The sequence below is a fragment of the Chiloscyllium punctatum genome, chromosome 11, assembly GCF_047496795.1.
Source record: "Chiloscyllium punctatum isolate Juve2018m chromosome 11, sChiPun1.3, whole genome shotgun sequence".
NCBI lineage: Eukaryota > Metazoa > Chordata > Chondrichthyes > Orectolobiformes > Hemiscylliidae > Chiloscyllium > Chiloscyllium punctatum.
Genome location: NC_092749.1, coordinates 25955175 through 25972248, shown reverse-complemented (window position 1 = coordinate 25972248; position 17074 = coordinate 25955175). Strand labels below are relative to the sequence as shown.

Here is a 17074-nt window from a genome sequence, read left to right as displayed (position 1 = left end):
GGATAACAGAGGTTTGATGAGGTTAATGCTATTGATATGCATGATAGGTATCACACTCCAGATATGTAAGTGAATTAGAGTTCACAGAATAAAAGCAATAGTAGTAATATGGATACAAAATCAGTTCAGTGACAGGAAACAGAATAATATTTCAATGAATGTTCTTTCAGACAGGAGAAAGGTCTGCAGTGGAGTTCAGAAAAGGTCAGTTTTGGGATCACTGCTTTTTCTTATATAGTAATGATCTGGACCTTGTCGTACTCGGCACAATTTCAAATTTTGTGAATGGTACAAAGTTTGGAGGATTGTGAAAAACATCAAGGTTGTTTGCAATATGGTGGAGTGGGCAGATAGGTGGCTGATGTTCGGTCTGGAGACCTGAGAGGAGAGACATGGTGAGACAATATAAAATGAAGGATACAACTCTAAAAAGGGTGGAGTGACAGTGTATATGAACAGAACTTGTTAAAGCTGGCAGGTGAGCAATTAATAAAGTATCTGTGGACCTAGGCTTTAAAGATAGACCATAGAGCAAGGAATCACTGGCAACAATCGTGTTCAACTTCTTTAACATACCAGCTCAGTTTTGGCTGAAGTGTTACTTCCAGTTTTGGGTGTCACACTTTAGGATGTGAAGTACTTGGAAAGACTACAGAAAAGGTTTTTGAGAATGATTCCAGGGATAATTTTAATTATGAAGGTGGATTGCAGACATTGGGATCTCTGTCCTTCGAGTGGAGATTTAATAGAAATATTTGAAGCCTTGAGAGAAGGATGGAAATAAAAATATATAAATACAAAATATTCCCACTCTGAAAAAGATCAAGAATAAGATCTTTCAGTAATAGATTTCAAGTAACACTAAGAGAGCTAAAAGTGATATGAGGGAAACTTTATTTGTGCATTGTGTCGTTAGAATCTGGAATGCACAGCAAGAAAGCTTGGAGGAAGCAGATTGATTGAGACATCCAAAGGGGAATTAGTTGGTTGTTTGAAAAGGAGCAATATTCAAGGTTAATAGGGGGGGATATAGGAGTGTGTCACTGAGATGCTCATTTGGTGAGCCGGCCCAAACATGGATGGAATAAACAGTCAAAGTCTCTTCCCTGGGGTGGGAGTGTCCAGAACTAGAGGGCATAGATTTAGGGTGAGAGGGGAAAGGTATAAAAGAGACCTAAGGAGCCACCTTTTCATGCAGAAGGTGGTACTTGTATGGAGCGAGCTGCCAGAGGAAATGGTGGAGGCTGTTATAATTGCAACATTTAAAAGACATCTGGATAGGTATATGAATAGGAAGGGTTTGGAGGGATATGGCCCAGGTGTTTTCAGGTGGGACTAGATTGGGTTGGGATATCTGATCGGTATGGATGAGTTGGACCGAAGGGTCTGTTTCCATGCTGTACATCTCTGACCCTATGACTCTGTAATGGGCTGAATGGCCTTTACCTTCACTGCATAAGTTCAGTAAATTCTTTGAATCTGACCTAAATTATGGGCCTATGGGTCTTAACACTTGCACAGTTTTATTTGGAAGGCTAATTGGAAAAATCAGTTATGATTATATTCCATTGTCATTGTCAACTTTTAACCAATCCATCAATTCCTATGGTAGAAATAGAAACAAAACCCTGGAAAAACTCAGCAGGTTTGGCAACATCAGTGAGAGAAACAAAATTAACATTTAAATCCAGTGTAACTCTGATATTCAATGGTGAACTTTTAATAAAATTGGTAACTGACCCAGGCACTGTAGAAGCGTCTCCTTTTTGCCTCTGCATCTCCCCTGTCATAAATGTTAAAGGCTTATTTCAGAATGTGAAAAACATTTGGATTCAGAGGAATGACTATAAGGCCATAATCCTGGAAGGATTCTGAGGGTGTCCTTGAGCACAAGGGTGAAGTGCAAGTGCTTTGTTTGTGGAACAGAAGCTAATAAAATCATGAGGGGCATGGACAGGATGAATAGACAGTCTTTTCCCTGGGATGGGCGAATCCAGAACTAAAGGGCACAGGTTTAAGGTGAAGGGGACAGATATAAAAGAGATTGAAGGGGCAGCTTTTTCATGCAGAGGGTGTTACATGTATGGAATGAACTGCCAGGGGAAGTGGTTGAGGCTGGTACAATTTCAACATTTAAAAGGCGTTTGGATGGATATATGAATAGGAAGGATATGGGCCAGGTGCTGGCAAGTGGGACTAGATTAGGTTGGGATATCTGGTTGGCATGGGCAAGGGGTCGGTTTCCCTGATGTACATCTCTATGATTCTATGGCTCTGTGTCTAATTCCAACATGGCATTAAAGCCATAAAATCTCAATCTTGTACTTGCGTTCATTGTGTACTTTCTGCCAAGTAGGTATCATATTGTCACATTTTGTATGATACGATCTGGTGGGTAAAGCATTATGCATAGCCTTTTTAAAAAGATGTGTTAAACCATAATTCTTCATGTGCTTACAGTACATGTCATGTACCTTCTTGCACAATTATATTGGCTTTTTATATTTTTGATCTTCGCATTCAAAATTTCAAGGACAATTAATGAAAATGCAAATTTTATTGTCTTTTTTTCCTACTAAAATCTGAGTACATGTTTCAATCCCAAATAACTCCTCTCTGGGCCGAGGATCCTTCAAATGCCATTTAGTGATATAATGTTGCACCTCCAGACAAATTACCATGTCTTGCACCAGTTCATTTTAACAGCACTGTTGTTTTATCCTTTAATGTCATAGGGTGTTTTAAAGCAGAGGGATTTTTTGTTTAATGCCATAACCTTCTGAACAATTTTCAGACTGCTACCTTTAATAATTTCTGCAAAGCATGTCAGTGGTATAAATGCAAATGTTTGGGTATTTTTTGAGCATTGAAATATTTGTTTCTCATGTCATCTGCATAGATTTTTTTTTACAGATCCATACTTGACTTTTGCTGACTCTCCGGCTCGTTTTATTATTTGTGTACTGTTTTTTTTAACCTACAGGCCCAGCAATTGTTATCTGCTTGTCTGGAGAAGGTGGAGGTTTCATATATAGAGGGATACGATCAGTTTATCTCGCAATTGAAGGATGGGCTGCAAAATACTTCATATGAGACAGCAGCAAATCATAAAGTTGCAAAGGTTAGTGAAAACTACAGTAAATTTCTTCAAAGGATGAAATTGTGTCAAATGCTTTGACTCTCTTAAAAATCTCCTGAGCTGTTCCTTCAAGCAGTTGTTAGAATTTGGTGACAGTTGTCAAGGCACTGCAGTTGAAAGTTGTGAGGTGGAGTATATGAAATTTTTATGTGTAGTAGTATTAGTGTTCAGAAGCAGTTGCCTTTTATGATAATACTGTCCTTTTGCAGCTCCTGCACCAAGACTGATGGGAGCAGTGGTACTATTCAGGCATTTGTAGCCATTACTATTCCTGTTTTTCTTGCAGCGTGCAGTGCTGGAAAGACCACATTTATTTGACATACTTCATATTTGACATGACAAAGCTGTAACACCGGGGCATCTGGGAGCAGGTTCATTTCTCTTTCCATGGTGATTCAGTCAATCTTGACATCGGCTGCTCCTAACTAGCTTTCCCTTATATACATAGCTAGCCTGTGACCATCGTGCTGTCCTGCTGCTGTTCTTTCTATCCCTGAACAACAACTTGTGTAAGATCAGGAACTATGGCAGATAGTGGACATTGACATCTGGTTTTAATAATTTTCTGTCTTTGCGAAATACTGAGCCATGTTTGAATCTGTATTTTCCTGGGTTTACAGTAAGACATGTCCATTTCTTTTACAGTGGGCAACAGTCACTTTTCATCTTCCCCATCATATCCTGAAATCAGTTGCCAATGCCATTGTAAATGAGTTGAAAAAGACCAATCATAATATTTCTGCCCTGTCTGTAGCCTCATCTGTAATGGATAGGCTATCCTACCTCTTGCCAAGTGCTCGACCCGAACTTGGTGTGGGCCCTGGCCGCTCAGTGGACAGGTATGTAATAATTTTCTGTTCTTAGTATAGCACTAAGTTACACTGTAAATTAGTCGTCATTTCAGTTTAGTTTCCACAAAGTATATTGCATTCATTGATGTGCTTTGTTAGTTAAGTACTCAACTATTGAACAATTGAAGTTCATACTTAGTTCTTAAATAATTTCTGTGACTCTCTTACCTTAAAAAAATTAGAAATAAAGTTATGACTTACAGATGTGGGCTTAACAAATCAAATATTGATAGTTTTATCTTTTTGTCACATTGTAGATTGAAATCATTGCTATTTGCATTTCTTCAACAAAACAGTGCAACTGGATTTGATTTTGGCTTCTGTTTTTTTTAACAAACACACTTGGGGATCCGTTTTCAAATACTTCAAAATTTTGTTGACATTGGGATAAATTCAACGTGGTATGGAAATTTGGATTCCAACATCAACAGGGGGGGAAGCACAGTTGCTAAATGCTACCATGTGTTTTTGTTACTTTATCACCTGCATATTGAATGTCTTGAGCTATAATCTTATCAAGGCATGTTTTACATGTCAATTAAATGCTGGACTGCCTTCATCTTTTATCTCAAATGCCAAAGGACAGATGAAATGACCTATTCCGATCAAGTGCTGAATGATACTTGCTATTTATAAATCACTTATACTTGGGCTTTTTAAAAATTATTCATGCAGTGATTGATGCTTGGCAAGAATTTTTATTGGGAATGAAATTCATGTATATTAGTTCATTTTGTTTGTCAGCTTTGGAAGCTGAGAGAAATGTTGTCTTCCTGCGCAATTTCCTTTCCTATTTCACGTGTGACCTTTCTGCTTCATCCAGAATGGTAACTGACGCAATCACAATTACCATTGTTCCATTATTTATTACAGTTTGCTTTCATTTAAAGTTGATTGTTTAACATGGCTTCGCTTTAACATCACTAAGTTAATGGGGCCTATGATCATATTGAGCATCGCGAGGTGCGTTATGACCCATTTGGTGCTTCCCCTGCTCCCTAACATCCATGTTATGGTCTTTCCATTTTCTGGTCTCTTCCCTCATTCCTGACTTCTGAATTGCCACCCCTTCCTCCTCACTGATTCACTTAGGTGCTACTTCCCTCTTTTGGATTTCCATTTCTGTTCAGGACCCAGATTTGGTCTGATGTTGTGGAAGTACTGGTCCTGGTTTTTCGCCAGTACTAGGGCTTTTACTATTTGTGGAATATTTTAAATGACTTTGGAAGCTACACCTGCCTCACTGCTCGTCTCCCAGGCCTTCGCTCATAGAAAGGATTCAGGAGAGGGAAGTGCAAGTATGAGCATTTTTTTCTTAAACAAGAAGATTGTACAAGCCCCAGCATTTAGGAAACATCAGGACTCGCAATTCCATAACACCTGAGCTCTAGTTTTGAACTGAACCTGGAACTTGAATGGAAATGCAGGAGAGGGAAGTGAGAAGAGGCCATATCTCAGGGTCAAGCAAAGGAGAAGGTCTACAGCAATCCTGAGGTTCAGGGATCAGGAGATTCAGGAAACAGGGTAGTGGGTGAAAAGGAGTTGCTGCAGGCAAAAAGTTGCTTTTTTCTTCCTTTTTTTTTAACACTTAAGTTACTTCATTTCCCGCAGAGGAGTTTAATTAGTTTTGACTTTTTTTTACTTCTGTTGAGGAGGCACTAACATTTTGACACAAAGGTTTCACTTTGTCATTTTAGTTCATAATGTGAATTTTAGAAGCACAACCAGAATTTTAAGTAATGACTTCCCTAATGCCTATTTTAAAGCAAAAATTACATCAGTTCCATCGTTTTTCAGTTAACTTGTGGGGCATAGGTGCTGGCTGGAATTTTTTGTCTGTTCATGTATTCAGTGAATATACGGTAATAACCATAGAATGACATGGAGTACTATTGCAACAAATATTTTAATGTGAAAAAAGGCAGGCATTCATTTTGGTAGGGAGCAGATTTGGGTTCTTCCACGGCATTTAGGAAAACTTGTGTCTCTGTTAAAGGAATCCTACACACAGCCATTCCAAGTTGGGTACTTTGTAGTTAGGAGATGGAGATTAAATCACTTTGAAAGGTTTATGTCTATTTGTGAGATCTGTGTGTAGAATGCATTGCAAGTTCTTCAGCTTTTTTCCGCTGCCATCTCCAATATGTAACAAAAATGTGTATCCATCATAAATGGACGTTAAGGCAAATATCAAGTCAAGTGCATTACCTGCAAGACTTTGCAATGTAAATAATTCTAATTCTCTGTTTAGGTCATTAATGTATAGTGAGGCTAACAGGCGAGAAACCTTCACCTCTTGGCCACATGTAGGATACAGATGGGCTCAACCTGATCCCATGGCACAGGCAGGATTCTATCACCAAGTAAGTTCTGAAGTAATCATTCCCACTACTGTAAACTTATGTAGCTTTTGCTTGCAGTCCATATCTTTTGAATTTATAATGAGCAGCATTACCAAAATTACATAAGACCTCTGATGTTTGTGGCAAACGAAGTATCACATGGAAAACCAAGTTTTGCACCAGGAAGGCTGATAACAGATTAAGCTTATCATTTTACTTTATTCATGAGAGAGGTTTTGTCATCTGAACTCACCAGTGCATCAAGATGAAAACATTTAAGAAGCAGACGTTGCATTTCACCACTTTTTGTGAAAAAGTTGATTTTAACAAAATGTCATGTTGATTCCTTTCTCATTTCTGCTGTATGTATTGAGTGCTATAGTTACATTTGGTGTCTTTCCACTAAAGAGGAAAGAAATTGTTTGGGGCTCCTACTCTTGATCACTATCCAGTATATTTGTAAAGTATTATTTGATTTTGTCTCAAGATTTTGGAAATTGAAGCAAGCATGATCAGATGAGGTGAATGAATCCCTTTTTTATTTTTATTTAGCCAGCCTCCTCTGGTGATGACCGGGCCATGTGTTTTACATGTAGTGTTTGCTTGGTGTGTTGGGAGCCCACAGATGAACCTTGGTAAGTAAGGTGCACCATGTTTGTGCTAAATGGATGAAATCAGATGCTGCACTTGCAGTGGAATTAATTTAGAATTCTTTGTAATTGGAGGGCAGTGGAGTGAAACACTCATGCACTCTGTAATTTTTGGGGTTTGATCTTCTTTTTAAAAAAAATCATGTTGTAAATCTCCATGGAAACTGCATATTGAAAACTCAGTTCCATAATTTGTTATTAAATTCATGGCTTATGGAAAGACAAAAGTGCTGCTGCAATATTATTGAATACTTCTGTTGTGATTTGGCGGTGCTGGTGTTGGACTGGAGTGGACAAAGCTAAAAATCTCTCAACACCAGGTTATAGTCCAACAGGTTTACTCGGAAGGACTACCTTTCAGAGTGCTGCTCCGTCAGGTGGTTGTGGAGTATAAGACCATACGACACAGAATTTATAACAAAAGATTACAGTGTGACGCCACTGAAATGAAATATTGAAAAAAACTGGATTGTTTGTTAAGTCTTTAAAGCTAACTTAAGATTGTAACTTTAAAAAAGCTCTGGGGTTTACATATGAAAGAATCGAAACTAACATGGTCATTCTAAAAGGTGAAAGCCTTAATAAATAATCCAGTTTCTTTTGATATATCATTTCAGTGGCATCACGCTGTAATCTTTGGCTCTAAATTCTGTGTCGTATGATTTCATACTTCACAACCACTGATGAAAGACCAGCACTCCGACAGCTAGTGCTTCCAAATAAACCTGTTGGACTGTAACCTGGTGTTTTGCAAATTTATATTTATGTTGAGACTTAACTTTAAAGTGGTTTAATCATGTTTGATAAAATAGTGTTTGGGAGATGATGAAAGCTTTGCCTATTTTGATTGTAGTTTTCACAACTTCAAATTTTTTTATGCAACGTAGGTCAGAACATGAGCGGCATTCTCCTAATTGTCCATTTGTCAAAGGTGAACACACACAAAATGTGCCACTGTCAATAACATTGGCAACAAGTCCTGCACAGCTTCCCAGCATAGATGTTCCTGATCGAATAGCATGTGTTGGCTTTGGAAGCTGTCCTCATTTCTTGGCTGCATCAACCAGGCGTGGAAAGATCTGTATCTGGGACGTATCTAAAATGATGAAGGTACTTTATTTAGTGAACATCTAATTTTTTTTATTGTCACTGCATGTTTGTTCTTCTGAAAGACTTTTCGGGCTGACTGGAAAATATGTAATTGGCTGCTGAGAAAGGTCCTTTACAAGTGATTGGGGGCATATTGGTGCAAACATAGCACCAGACATTAGCTTTCATGCAGGCATTAGTATTTGTCATTTGGAGTATAGAACTTGAGAATTGCTAAAAGAAGGTGTTTTGTTTAAGCTTTTTGTCTTGCACTGATCAGTACAATTTGTAACAGTTCCAATTTCTCAAAGTCAGGCTTGAAGAGGAACACAGTTCCCTTGAAATAAATTCTATTTGCTAGATGATGCATAATTTCCTGCTCTTTCTTACTATTCCTTAACCACATTAGCTTTTACTCCAGTGTTAGTTCAGTAGTTCACATGTAGATTTTGTTGACATCAGCCCTGGAAGGTAAGAAGGGCATGGTGAAACCTCATTTAGCATATTGGTATCCTTATTTAAGGAAGGATGGAAGCAGTTCAAAGAAGATTTACTGGACCAGGAGCTGGAATGGGTAGTTGACTTATTTGGGATGATTGGACAAGCTAGTTGGTATCTGGTAGAATCAAGAGTAAGAGGTGATTTGATTGAAACACAAACATGAGGGGTCTTGACAGGGTTGATGTAGAAATGATGTTTCCTCTTGCAGAAGATACTAGAACCAGAGGCCACTGTTTAAAGTTAAGGGGTTATGCATTTAAAACATTACTTTTGTTTTCTGTTGTGTCTCTTTTGAAGATCAGCTTCCTTTGCCTTTTGAGAATGATAATTTTTGTGTATTTTTAAGGTTGAATTAGATTCTTGATAAGCAAGGGCATGAAAGGATATAGAGGCTGGCAAGAATGTAGAGTAATCAAATCAACCATGATTTAATTTAATAGCAGAGCAGGCTTGGGCCATTTTCTATTCCAGCTCTGAATTTGTATATATATGAATCAAGGTAGTGGAAAATGGTGGAAGCATTTGGCAGAGTAGACTTCATGAGACAAATGGCCTACTGCTCTGTTTCTGATCATTTTAAGGTTTTAAATAGCTCCATTTTATTATCAGGTAACTTACATTTTCTTCAGTAGACTGGCAATGTCTACAAAGATCAGTCTGCTATATACCCTCAGTAAGTAACTTGATGTAACTGAGGAATTTGGGACTGGCACATAAATACAAATTTACAAATAAAGTCACATTGTCCTGGACAATTTCCATAAAAGGTGCATCCTGTGTGTTTTTGAATGAAATCAGAAGCAAACCATAAAGGACCAAAACAAATGTGTACATTATGTTATTAAAGACATTTTAAAAAGTACTTTCTTTCCTTTTTCAAGTTTCTCTTTCATTTTTAATGGAGGAAAGGTGTCCTACTCCAAAGTCTTTGCCCTTGTGACTCTGAGACTGCTGTTCAAAGGATTTATGTTGACATTAGTTCCTTTTAGGGAAATATCTGGCTTTGTTTGTACGTTCCCACACTTTCACAGCGTGGATGAATTGTTTTAAGAGCCTATATTCTACCACTTGGTGGTGTTGTGGATTGCCTGAACCTGTTGCACCAAGTTGTCATTGGGTTTGCGTACATCAGATATCTTCTTTAATCATGTTTTTTAAAATCCAGGTTCATTTGAAATTTGACATCAACCCATATGACGCGGCAATTTTGAGGCAGATCTCGATACCTGAGGTAGAACATGGGCCAAGTAGTGAATCGCGGAGGCCAACACTGGCATGGTTGGAAGACTCTTCCAGTTGTTCTGATATACCAAAATTAGAAGGTGACAGGTAATAAGCTAATTACAGTAAAAGTTTTAATTTGTTTTCTAAATTGTTGCTTCAGGTTGACGTTATCCAGCTGCTAGAAAATTTTGTATTACTGATCATGTTGCATATGCTTCATCAATTTTTTTTTGATATAGTGATGATCAACTGGAAGATTCTGACAGTGAAGAGCATTCCAGAACAGATTCGGCAACAGGTATGATCATAATGAGAACTCTCCAGCCATCTCATTACTAGCACTTCCTTAATATTGATCTAGTATATCAAGCACACATCAATGTTGCTTACTGGCTGGCTCATTTCAGACTATCAGAGCACTTTCTTTAGAAAGCAACCATGTTGTGTACGAAGTCATGAGAATATGATGCCTGGAGCTGGGAATGTATTTTGGGTAGAAGAAAAATAAACATTCTTATAATTAAAACTAACTTTATTACTATCAGATATAGATTAAAAACCCAAACAACAGTCACCATTTTCTCTTTCATGTCAAACTTTGCAGTTATCAATGAGACCAAGCTGATACATTTTACTTCCCACGTTGAGGATCGAGAGCCAACTTTATCCCATGACTTAAGATGTCAGAAGTGACTCATTGGTAATGCACTCATCCGAAAGTTGGATTGTGTGTTTGAGCCCGTTTCACAGACTTGGGCACAAGTTCCAGGTTGACACTATGGGGCAGTCCTGAGGAAGATGTCCTCTGTTATTGACAGTACCAGCTTTTAAATGAGCTGATAGAAAGCTCAAGGTCCCCTCAGGTGGACAAAACTGATTCCATGGCATTGTTCAAAGAAGAACATGGATGTTCTGACCTGTATCATTGTCTGATCATTTATCATGTTGCTGTGTGAAAGCCAGCAGTTGCATTTTCCACATGAAAATGCAGAATTAATTTTAATGGCTGCAGAAATATGAGGTAGTGAAGGTACATGGTGTACATTCTATAGAATATTAGGACATGTGCTGCCAACTGCCTATATAATTGAAGTTACATGATTTCCACTATAGGGAGGGAAAAGTCTTCAGAGATCTCCAGATTTGAAGAATGAAATATGATGGTTATCTATGGTTGTGTTGAAATATCATCCTTAACATTTTAGAATATTAAAATGGATCTCTTATTTTTATTAGGGCATACGTCACAGAAGGAGTGCAACGTGGATGTCAGCATAGATGTAACAACATTGAGTATTCTTCAGCAGCCTGAAAAGCGTCAGTGGGAAATAGTGGCAAATGTAATTGAGGACACTGTTAAAGATCTGGAGGAACTGGGTGGAAACACATCCACTGTCCACAATAAAAGTGAAAAATCTAAGGAAAAACATGCTGAGCAGCACAACATTCCCTATCCATGTTTATTAGCAGGAGTTTTGTTATCTTACAAATCTGCTGCTGCTTCTCCTATTAGTAGTCAATCACGGAGATCTTTGGACTCTTTAAGCAGGACTCAGGGTGAAAATGTGTCTGAGCAAGTGACCATGGACAATGAATCCTGTAGTAACTCAGAACTGAGTTCACCATTAGTAAGAAGGACCTTGCCTTTATTGTTGCTTTATAGCATTAAAGAATCTGATGAAAAGGCAAGTAAAGTTTTTGCACAAATGAACAATCTCGTTAGTAAAAGTTTACATGATGAAGGTTTCACCGTTCCACAGATAATAGAAATGGAATTAGATAGCCAGGAACAACTCTTATTGCAGGATCCTCCTATGACATACATTCAGCAGTTTGCTGATGCTGCAGCCAATCTTGCCTCTGTAGACTCTGAAAAATGGAGTTCATTGGTTCCAAAACCTGGTGCCCTAGTCCATTGTCTGCGGCTGCCAAAGTTTGCTGAAGAGGAGAACCTCCATGTTGATTCTATCACGCCCTGTGCTGACGGAATTCATCTTTTGATAGGACTGCGGACTTGTCCTGTTACACCCTTGAGTGCAATAAGTCAAGTAGAGGCCTTGAATAATTTAAATAAGTTGAACTCTGCACTGTGTAATAGAAGTAAAGGAGATTTAGAATCAAACCTTACCATAGGGATTAATGCAGATATTGGTTTTCTTCAGGAAGAGTCACCGACTGATACAAAAACTCCACTTATTATTCAGCCTGAGGAAAGAACTCTGAGTGGTGGCTATCTTCTGCTTTATAAGATGAATTACAGCACAAGGATAGTAACTTTAGAAGAGCAACCTGTCAAAGTCCAGCATATCAAAGATCCACAAGACGCAGTTACCTCACTAATATTACTTCCACCAGATGTGTTGGATAATAGAGAAGATGATTGCGAGGAATTAATAGATGAAACAGCTTTGACTTCAAAAAATGGAATTGTGAGAGAAAAGAAATCTAGCGCATCTAATCTGGGGCACTTAGTAGTCACCACTCAGGGAGGATTTATTAAAATTTTAGATCTCTCAAACTTTGAAACTCTGGCTAATGTGGAGCCACCTAGGAAAGAGAGCAGTAATGAACTAGATCCTTTTATCTCAGTGGTGTACTGCTCTGGAACAGACAGACTTTGTGCTTGCACTGATGGTAAGAAAGCTTCGCTCAACATTTGTCTTAAAAAATGTGTTAATTCTTTAAAAGCCAAGATTCTGAAATGTTCAACTGTTGACTTGAAATATTTTCTGTGCCTAATGATTCTCTGAATTCTTACCCATCTAGTATTAATTTTATAATGTTTGTAAGAGCATTTTTTTTTCCATGATTGGGCATTGTGTTACATGTATCTGTGTGGTCAAACTCTGTTTTCCAAGCAGTTGAAAGCTTGCTGTACAATCATCTTGGGACATACTATTATTGATGCAAAGTGTTTAAAGTGAGTGAACTAATATTTTACATTTCTCTGAAGCTGACCATTGTCATGTTTTTCTTGTCACTACAGCAAACTATTTGGCAAAAGCTTTTTTTAATGATCTCTATCAGAAGTCATCAGAAGTAGATATCAGAAGTCATTAACTTTGAAAGAAATATTTAAATTCTCGGTGACCATCTTAAACGAATCATTTGAAGAATTCATGTTTTAAGACTTTTACTGTAGCAAACGAAAATCATCGGCTTAATGTTGCCTAAAAGACTACTAATATTCTGAACTACAGAAAAGATATCCAATATTGATGATCTCATAAAATTGGTAATCTCACACTGCATTTATAGCATTTTTTCACCAGAGTTGCAGTAATTCCAGAAAAAAACATCTAAAGTCACTTGCAGCTTCCAAACTGGTTCTTATCTATCTGTTTTGCAAAGATGTGACTGGTAGCAACCATTTGCGGTTCCTTTTCCTCAGCCCTCTGAGAATTCCCATCTCAATCTTTGGATGGTAAGGCCTTCTCCAGTGGTTTTTTTTTTCTCCTAGCTTTGTCAGAGCAGATCTTCCAGTGTTCTTAAGTTGCTGTGGGTTCCTCCCCTTTGATTGGTGGACAAACATTCTGGCTGGTAGCTAATAGAGAAGCTACCTTTTCTGTCTCTGCAGATTGCTGAGTCTGGTATTTGTTTTTTTCCTCACTCTTTCTTTGTGTGTGTGTGTGTGTGTGTAAGTAAGAGATGCTTTTTCAACCCAACTGCCTGGCAGTAAAAGTGGCATGAAATATGGCACATAGATTTAGTAAGCCATAACCTTGGCCCCTTGTCCCTATTATGATAATTATCAAATCTGACTTTGTACAAAGTTGACTAAAATTTCACATCAAACCCCCTCCTTTTCCAGGATATTGGAAAGCCCTCGCTTAAACAAAATCACAAACTGTGGAGTCCTGAACTCTTGAGACAGAAATGGCTGCATTCAGCTGCAATCTTTTAGGTCTCTAGTTTTTAAATTCTGGACAGGCTTAACTGTCCATTCTTTCATCACTTGATTCTTGCAGCAAACAGCCAGTGGAAAAATAGGTCATAGATACAGTCATAGAGATGTACAGCATGGAAACAGACCCTTCGGTCCAACCCATACATGCTGACCAGATATCCCAACCCAATCTAGTGCCACCTGCCAGCACCCAGCCGATATCCCTTCAAACCCTTCCTATTCATATACCCATCCAAATGCCTCTTAAATGTTGCAATTGTACCAGCCTCCTACACTTTCTCTGGCAGCTCATTCCATACACGTACCACCCTCTGCGTGAAAATGTTGCCCTGTAGGTCTCTTTTATATGTTTCCCCTCTCACCCTAAACCTATGCCCTCTAGTTCTGGACTCCCCAATCCCAGGGAAAAGACTTTGCCTATTTACCCTATTCATGCCCCTCATAATTTTGTAAACCTCTATAAGATCACCCCTCAGCCTCCGACACTCCAGGGAAAACAGCCCCAGCCTGTTCAGCCTCTCCCTATAACTCAAATCCTCCAACCCTGGCAACATTCTTGTAAATCTTTTTTGAACCCTTTCAAGTTTCACAGCATCTTTCCGATAGGCAGGAGACTAGAATTGCATGTAGTATTCCAACAGTGACCTAACCAATGTCCTGTACAGCCGTAACATGATTTCCCAACTCCTGTACTCAATACTCTGACCAATAAAGGAAAGCATACAAAACGCCGCCTTCACTATCCTATCTACCTGTGACTCCACTTTCAAGGAGTTATGAACCTGCACTCCAAGGTCTCTTTGTTCAGCAACACTCCCTAGGACCTTAACATTAAGTGTATATGTCCTGCTAAAATTTGCTTTCCCAAAATGCTGCACCTTGCATTTATCTGAATTAAACTCCATCTGCTACTTCTCAGCCCATTGGGACATCTAGTCCAGATCCTGTTGTAATCCGAGGTAAACTTCTTTGCTGTCCACTACACCTCCAATTTTGGTGTCATCTGCAAACTTACTAACTAAATCTCTTATGCTCGCATCCAAATCATTTATGTAAATGACAAAAAGTAGAGGACCCAGCACTGATCCTTGTGGCACTCCACTGGTCACAGGCCTCCAATCTGAAAAACAACCCTCCACCACCACTCTGTCTTCTACCTTTGAGCCAGTTCTGTATCCAAATGATTAGTTCTCCCTGTATTCTGTGAGATCTAACCTTGCTAACCAGTCTCCCATTGGGAACCTTTTTGAACGTCTTACTGAAGTCCACATAGATCACATCTGCTGCTGTGCCCTCATCAATCCTCTTTGTTACTTCCTCAAAAAGCTCAATCAAGTTTGTGAGACATGATTTCCCACACACAAAGCCATGTTGACTGTCCCTAATCAGTCCTTGCCTTTCCAAATACATGTACATCCTGTCCCTCGGGATTCCCTCCAGCAACTTTCCCACCACCTACGTCAGGCTCACTGGTCTACAGTTCCCTGGCTTGCCCGTACCACCCTTCTTAAACAGTGGCATCATGTTAGCCAACCACCAGTCTTCTGGCACCTGACCTGTGACTATCAATGATACAAATATCTCAGCAAGAGGCCCAGCAATCACTTCTCCACCGAGTTCTAGGGTACACCTGATCAGGTCCTGCGGATTTATCCACCTTTTAGGCGTTTCAAGACATCCAGCACTTCCTCTTCTGTAATCTGGGCATTTTGCAAGATGTCACCATGTATTTCCCTACAGTCTATATCTTCCATATCCTTTTCCACAGTAAATACTGATGCAAAATACTCATTTAGTATCTCCCCCATTTTCTGCGGCTCCACACAAAGGCCGCCTTGCTGACCTTTGAGGAGCCCTATTCTCTCCCTAGTTACCCTTTTGTCGATAATGTATTTGTAAAAACTCTTTGGATTCTCCTCAATTCTATTTGCGAAAGCTATCTCATGTCCCTGTTTTGCCCTCCTGATTTCCCTCTTAACCAAACCCTCAATTTCTTTAGTCATCCAGCATTCCCTATACCTACCAGCCTACCCTTTCACCCTGACAGGAATATACTTTCTCTGGGTTCTTGTTATCTCATTTCTGAAGGCTTCCCATTTTCCAGCTGTCCCTTTACCTGCGAACAACTACCCCCAATCAGCTTTCGAAGGTTCTTCCCTAATGCCATCAAAATTGGCCTTTCTCCAGTTTAGAACTTCAAGTTTTAGATTTAGTTTATCCTTTTCCATCATTATTTTAAATCTAATAGAATTATGGTCACTGGCCCCAAAGTGCTCCCCCACTGACACCTCAGTCACCTGCCCTGCCTTATTTCCCAAGAGTAGGTCAAGTTTTGCACCTTCTCCACGTACTGAATCAGAAAATTGTCTTGTACACACTTAACAAATTCCTCTCCCTCTAAACCCTTAACACTATGGCAGTCCCAGTCTATGTTTGGAAAATTAAAATCCCCTACCATAACCACCATATTATTCTTACAGATAGCGGAGATCTTCTTGCAAGTTTGTCAATCCCAATAAGGTGATCATCCCTTTCTTATTTCTCAGTTCCACCCAAATAACTTCCCTGGATGTATTTCCAGGAATATCCTCCCTCAGCACAGCTGTAATGCTATCCCTTATCAAAAATGCCACTCCCCCTCCTCTTTTGCCTCCCTTTCTATCCTTCCTGTAGCATTTGTATCCAGGAACTGTCCTGCCCAGCCCTGAGCCATGTTTCTGTAATTGCTATGATATCCCAGTCCCATGTTTCTAACCATGCCCTGAGATCGTCTGCCTTCCCTGTTAGGCCCCTTGCATTAAAATAAACGCCTGCCTGCCCTGACTGTCTGTTTGACTCGCTTCTGTTCTCAACTGTACCAGTCTTAGATTGATTTCTTTCCTCACTATCTCCCTGGGCGTCTCCCCTTTCTTCCCTCCCCCACCACCTTACTAGTTTAAATCCTTCCGAGCAGCTCTTGCAAATCTCCCTGCCAGTATATTAGTCCCCTTCCAATTTAGGTGCAAACCGTCCCTCTTGTCAGGTCACTTCTACCCCAAAAGAGCTTCCAGTGATCCAAAAATGTGAATCCTCCTCCCATACACCAGCTCCTCAGCCAGGCATTTGTCTGCTCTGTCCTCCTATTCCTGCCCTCAGTAGCTTGTAGCACTGGGAGTATTCCAGATATTACTACTCTGAAGGGCCTCCTTTTTAAATTTCTGTCTAACTCTCTGTAATCTCCCTTCAGAATCTCAACCTTTTTCCTTCCAGTGTCATTGGTTCCAATGTGGACAATGACCTCTTGCTGGCCCCAACCCCCCCCCCAAATCAGGGGTGGAAACATTCTGCACCCTGTCTGAGACATCCTTAATCCCGGCACCAGGGAAACAGCA

The 17074-nt window shown here is 39.4% G+C and overlaps 1 protein-coding gene across 5 annotated transcripts in view; it reads left to right on the top strand.

The window, feature by feature from the left end:
* The window catches only part of birc6 (baculoviral IAP repeat containing 6), a 243325-nt gene that overhangs the window by 35771 nt on the left and 190480 nt on the right, over nucleotides 1-17074 (top strand). For all 5 annotated transcript variants that reach the window (XM_072580512.1, XM_072580515.1, XM_072580513.1 and 2 more), the window contains exons 3-10: nucleotides 2984-3121; nucleotides 3785-3978; nucleotides 6242-6353; nucleotides 6885-6967; nucleotides 7870-8092; nucleotides 9738-9901; nucleotides 10036-10094; nucleotides 11033-12430. In XM_072580512.1, the coding sequence (XP_072436613.1) occupies nucleotides 2984-3121; nucleotides 3785-3978; nucleotides 6242-6353; nucleotides 6885-6967; nucleotides 7870-8092; nucleotides 9738-9901; nucleotides 10036-10094; nucleotides 11033-12430 (2371 nt within the window). The remainder of the gene's footprint in view (nucleotides 1-2983; nucleotides 3122-3784; nucleotides 3979-6241; nucleotides 6354-6884; nucleotides 6968-7869; nucleotides 8093-9737; nucleotides 9902-10035; nucleotides 10095-11032; nucleotides 12431-17074) is intronic.